The sequence below is a fragment of the Pan troglodytes genome, chromosome 5, assembly GCF_028858775.2.
Source record: "Pan troglodytes isolate AG18354 chromosome 5, NHGRI_mPanTro3-v2.0_pri, whole genome shotgun sequence".
In the NCBI taxonomy this organism is placed as follows: domain Eukaryota; kingdom Metazoa; phylum Chordata; class Mammalia; order Primates; family Hominidae; genus Pan; species Pan troglodytes.
In genome coordinates, this window is record NC_072403.2 from 57,939,795 (window position 1) to 57,945,794 (window position 6,000).

General features: G+C 41.0%; 1 protein-coding gene across 5 annotated transcripts in view; it reads right to left on the reverse strand.

The window, feature by feature from the left end:
• Positions 1–3,486, reverse strand: part of PKHD1 (PKHD1 ciliary IPT domain containing fibrocystin/polyductin) — a 484,536-nt gene extending 481,050 nt beyond the window's left edge. For 4 of the 5 annotated variants that reach the window (XM_016955664.3, XM_009451446.4, XM_016955665.3 and 1 more), the window contains exons 1-2: positions 3,307–3,475; positions 759–894 (exon numbers count right to left, since the gene is read on the reverse strand). In XM_016955664.3, the coding sequence (XP_016811153.3) occupies positions 759–810 (52 nt within the window). In that variant the 5' untranslated portion in view covers positions 811–894; positions 3,307–3,475. Of the gene's footprint in view, positions 1–758; positions 895–3,306 lie in introns of all 5 variants that reach the window. The other variant, XM_518534.6, reaches the window with a different exon arrangement.
• Positions 3,487–6,000: the final 2,514 nt, after the last annotated feature.

Consider the following 6,000-nt stretch of genomic DNA (forward strand, 5'->3'; position numbering starts at 1 on the left):
CAGCAAAAATCATTCAGCTGCTCAGTGAGGTAATAAACAAGGAAAGTGTTACCGACAGAATTATTTATAGTTTCTTTAGCAGAAACTGTGTCTAGCCCAGGACTTCCCTGTACAGTTATTCTCATGATGCACTTCACATCTGAGGGTGGTGGGGAACCATGTCACATTAGCACAACCATTTATGGCAGCCCCAGCCAGACTAGACCATCTTCCAAAGATGATTAGATACTTCTATCTAAAGAAGCCCCAAAACAAAGGCCATAAAAAGATACAGAGGATAACCAAATTCGCAGAGAAAATTGAACAGATGATTTGAGATAATACAAGCAATCTAATGATTATGACAAGTTAATCTCTTTGGGAAAGTCCGACAGCAAAATCTAAAAAGAATTACATCACATAGCCCAAAAGGAATTATAAAAGAAAGGTTATAAGTTATTATTAAAAGCTCTGCACTATAACAATAATCTTCACTGACCATTAAAAATTGAAGTATATAGTCATAACATTTCAGTATATAACCTCAGCTGTTAAACAGAAAATAAAAACAATTATTCAACAGATAATTTAAACCCAAAAGCAAATACCTTAACACCTGCTCTGAAAACAGTATTTTTAACTCAATTTTTTGATTGGCAAGTTAAAAATGCATATATTTATGGTATACAACCAAAATATTACTTTAAGTTTCAATAATAGTTCTCAAGGTAACCTATTGTGTTCTTACCTATAATTCCTTCAAAACACATTCTACTGACCTGCCAAAAGTAGTACTTCAATACTCATCAGAGAGATCAGCCAGGCAGTCATTCTGTCCACTTAAATCAATACTCTTAAGATTGCTCAGACATTAAAAGCATTTTCAGTTTTGATTGGAGCAGCATAGCTTTTGTGCTTTATAAAAACAAAAAAAGCAAAAAAAAAATTATCATTTTGTTTACATACGATTATTTTGCTGTTCTGAAACCTGGGAAATTAAGGAGATGAGATAAACATGGCCTTAGTGTCTTCAAATGGACCCACCATTTTTCCAAGCTCAGGAGAAAAGGATCATCTGAGAACCTTGCATAAAATCATCCCCACTCTGCCCTCCTTGTCCCACCAACTTATTTTAAGCTGGATAAATAATAATAACCTCTTTCATTAACTCATTATTGAACAGAAGCTGAGTTTTAAAAAGAATTCTAGAAATTAAAATTCTAGTTCGTGATAGGGTGAAGTCTGTTTTGCTTTGCCCTGTGCTGGCGTTCCAGCTTTCCCTCGTGCTGCTCTCCAGTTTGAACCCTAGACTGCAGCCACACGCCGTTCTCACCGTCACTCAGACAAGCCTTCCACACATCAGCCTCTGCCTTGGCCCCTGCTGGTCCCTTCCTGGATGCCCTCAACTCTCTCCGTGGCCTCAGGAGATCCTGGCGCACCTTCGTGGTGCTGCTCAGGAGCCCCTCCTCAGCTGATTCTTTCCTCCGCCATTCCAGTGCTCACCACCTTCCCCCTGAACCTCTAGCTTCCGTGCTGTAGAGCCTAGACCAGATAATGTGGCACACATAGGCCTCTTCTTCCAGACGGCACGTTCCCTGAAGAGACCCAGGAACCAGTCTTCTATTTCCACAGCCTTCCTAGTGTGAAAGTGTGAAGGTCCCACACAGGGCTCAGTACATTGGAGTGGATGAAGACATATTTAAATACCCTAAATCTGGGTTTACCTAATCTGAGATGAACAGCTTTCACTCTCATGCCTGCTCTAAGGAAAGTGCTGAGCTGCTCTCCAGCACCTCATGACAGAGGGCATCGACAAAATCCTCTTAAAAATAGTGCCTCTGAAATTTTCTGAAAGTTTGAAAATTACAGAATTAAACACCCATATGTACTACTAAATACACGTTTAATATATATTTAATTATGTTTATGTTTATTACATATAAATATATAAATATATTTAATATATATATACATACCTACATACACACACACACTTTGTGTGTGTATGTGTGTGTGTGTGGCAGGGTCTCATTCTGTCATTTGGGCTGGAGTGCAGTGGCATGATGTCAGTTCACTGCAACCTCCATCTCCCAGGTTCAAGTGATTCTTATGCCTCAGCCTCCTGAGTAGCTGGGATTACAGGTGTGCGCCACCACACCCAGCTAATTTTTGTATTTTTTGTAGAGACAGGTTTTCACCATGATAGCCAGACTGGTCTTGAACTCCTGGCCTCAAGTGATCTCCCTGCCTCAGCCTCCCAAAGTGCTGGGATTACAGGCATGAACCACCACACCTGGCCATTTAATTTATATTTTTAAGAAAACACTGAGATTAGCAGAAGTAGTTACATCATTTCTGAAAATATAAAAGCTACAATATACTCCCCCCCTCAAAAAAAAAATCTGCAAAAACTTTGCAATAAACTCACCTTACGGGCATGTTCTGATTGAGACAGCTGGAAATCTATAATCATTTCTATTTAATTCAACACTGCAAACATTTATTGTATGCCCACTACGTGCTAAGCACTATACTAAAAGTTGGGAAAACAAACAAATAATCTATATACCTGCCCCCGAGTCATTACCAGATAGGGTAAGTGTGGAGGCTACTTGGATTTAAGAAAGGAATTCTAGTATTTTCAAGTGGATTCAGCAAGTGTTCCTTTTTGTTGCAAAATTCCCAAACTTTTACGTCTATTTGAAATAGAATTCAACTTACAAATATACAACTTTCAGAATACATCTACCACATAGGGAAAAGTACCCAAGCGTATTTGCTGCTTAGTCCAAAAGCATGAGATCTGACTTGCTTGTTACACAGACAAAATATACTCAGCACAGGAGAGTCTATTTTCAATCTGGCTATGTGATTTTAACATTTCTTCTTAATGCCTACTCCCAAGCTCAGAACAATAGAAATAAACATTCGCACATTGGTTTTCTTAAAACCCTACATTCGGAACTGCATCTTTTTCACATCAATTATAAATGTAATTTTTTATTAGTCTATCCACTAATTCTTCCTAAAAATAAACTCAGACTCTCTTTATTTCTCATAACTAAAATTTTTCAAACACAGAGGAGAGCTGTGTGCATTTATTTAGTCATGTTTTTGTTCTCCTCCTCTCTCTCTCCTCTCTCTGCTCTCACTCCCTCTTCCCTTCTTCCTCCCTTCCCTCTCAGCTTCTCCTTTGGGACATCGAGGGACAAAGCTGCAAGGCACTACTATAGATCTCCCATTTCTTCCTTTTGTTCACCAGAACGTTAACAAGAGATACAACACCTAGAAAACAGAGAGCAGAGACTTTTCTGGATCAAACAGTACCTTTTTTTTCTGTTTCTGTCTCCTTGTGACTCAAGGGAGAAATGATCCTTTCTTTCTAAGTGATCTTATTTCTCTCTGTCAAGAATCCTTGGACATGTTATCTGGTTAGAGCTCAGCCTGCAGCCACCACGCAGGTAACTCACTCAGGTTAGACTATAACTCACCTAACTCGTTTGTGTCCCAGCCAAATGTGTACCAGAGTAAAAGTTCAGACCTGACCATGGGCAAGTTTAATGATTAACATAAGCCACTCAGGCTTTTTCCTCAGGGCTTGTTAGTAATGACCAAAGGAAAAGTGTCTTAGATTTTTCTCCACTTACTGCATGTGCCCCAGATAAGAATTTTAAGTAAAAGTCCACCCAGTGAGACAAACAGGCATTCAACATTGAAAGAATTTGCCAGTAAATCAGTGATTGAACAGAGGGCTCAAGAGAAAGGACCACTAGAGGGCTGATCCCCATTCATGAACAGTCTCTCACTCTTCATCCCGAAGAGTGACTCGTAAATACCAGGTTATGGGCTGTTATTCATATACCCACTGTAGGGGTATGGGTCTAAAGAAGTACAGAAGGGAAGTAACTTGGTCCAAGTCTTGCTGAGAAAGGGTTGATTGATTCTCTTCATTTTTCTACTCCTCATCCTCCCTCTTGACCTTGCTTTTTTAACTAAGAGGAGGTCCTTGACTTGTACTCATCACCCTCCAGTCGTACCCAGACCATGGGCCTCAGTCATCAGTTGAACCGGTGGGCCTAGGAATATCAACAACACCTTCTTACTTGGTCCATGTCTGACTTCTCTGTTGCTGTCCCATTGCCCATTCTGATTCACATCCCCCGATTCCTGATCATGTTTGTCTACGTCTGGTGATACCTGACCAGAAGACATCGTCATCTTCTATCCTCTCCCTTTCCTTTGAGGGAGAAGCATTTTGGTAAAATTTGATAGCCCTGAGTCTCCACCTTCAAGGACCAGCAGTAGACCTGGAGAAGCATCTCCAGCAAAACCAGATTAAAGCCATGGAAATACGACCACAACTCTGATGACAGTAGTAAAACTATCCTCTAGAAAGTGTGGAAGTTTACATCAACTCTGCTGTATATCACAGTTTGGCAACCCGTGACAAGCTGAAAAATTTTTGTAGCCCTGAAGCTAGTGGTGTAGAGAGAGGGTGCTTGGCCAGATTGGGGCAGGTAGGGGGTCAGTCACCCCACCACCCTACCACCTGCCTGCCTGCTGAACCTCTCTCAGTTTCCACTCTGGATCTCTTCCATGCAGGTCAACAAGCATCATTTGAACAACATTTGTGTGCTTGGCATGTGGGTAATGGGAAGGAGGGGGCAGACTAGTTTGGGGGTGATAGTCAAAGGAGATTTCAACATTATTAGTAACTTTTATTTTTATAAAAATGATAGGACACTTAGATAATTCAAAATTATATTTTTAAAGAGTATGACACAGTTTCTGCCTTCAAACTGCTTACCATCTGGCAGAGGAGACAGAAATATAATCAGATTATTTTATTATATTGTTGTAGAGTCTCCTGATAAGTTTCCTAAGACTTACGTTTTATTTCTTGTTATTTCAACAAGAGGTTTCCATAAATTAGCCCCACATCTATCCTTGGCTAAATAGCCTATAATAAATATTTATAAGTATTTTTGGCAGCCTAGCTATCAAGGCCTCATCCTAAAATCACCCCAATTTTCTTATGAGGAGACAGCCACCTCTCTAGTGTGGACTAAAAGAATCCTAATGACACCCAGGACTTTGGTTTCTGTGCTCTATGTTCTAGGTATTTCGTGGTGGACAATCAAGCTCTATTGTAAAAGAAATAAAGGACAATGAGTCATTTCTTGCCTTGAGGCCTAAAAGGAAATGCTGTAGAACGCTAGAGAAAGTGGCTATACCATATGAAGGTTTGGGGAGCCTCCAGTATTCCTGTCATTGGGATATGTCCATGGAATATAAGCCCCTTATACTCCAAAGCCTTTTTCACATAGAAATTCTAAAGCCTTGAGCTCAAGTCTCTGAAAATGCTTCTCAGGAGGCAGCCTGAGCGCCGTTCCTCTGCTATTCCAAGGAGGGTAGCCATGCCCACCACAGACATTGACAATACTCTACAAGAAGTAATTCCTATGAGTGTTTATGAAATTCTCAGCACAAAAATTGTTACTCAGGCCTATGATGCAAACTCAGGGAGGTCAGCATAGAGGGTTAATCTCTGACCCCTTTCTCTTGGTTTCTAACACTGCTCTGAATTCCTGGAAAACTGTGGGGGCCCATGAGAATGCACCTTGCAGATCTCCAATTACAAGAAGCATAAAAGATCAAGGGCCTAGTTTCTTTGCCATAAAATTCATCACTGCATTTGGACCAAGGCCACGCTTCTACATGCTGCTCCCAGCCAAGGACTGAGTGTAGCAAGGATAGTAAGACAGGTCCATCCAGAGGAGACACAGGACTTCTCCAACAGCGACTTTGCCTTAAAGCCTGCCTGATGACCTTGCTGAACCTTCCTAGAGTATGTGGCAACCTAGGATGCTTCCACCCCCTCTCTTTCACTGTGGTCAGACTGGCAGATTGCCCAGTGTTCTCCAGTTCCAACCCCGTCTTTTCTCACAGGCACCACCTTAATAAAATCCTTGCACGTTTCATCCTGTTTCAGCATCTGCTTCTCAGAGGACCCAGACTAAC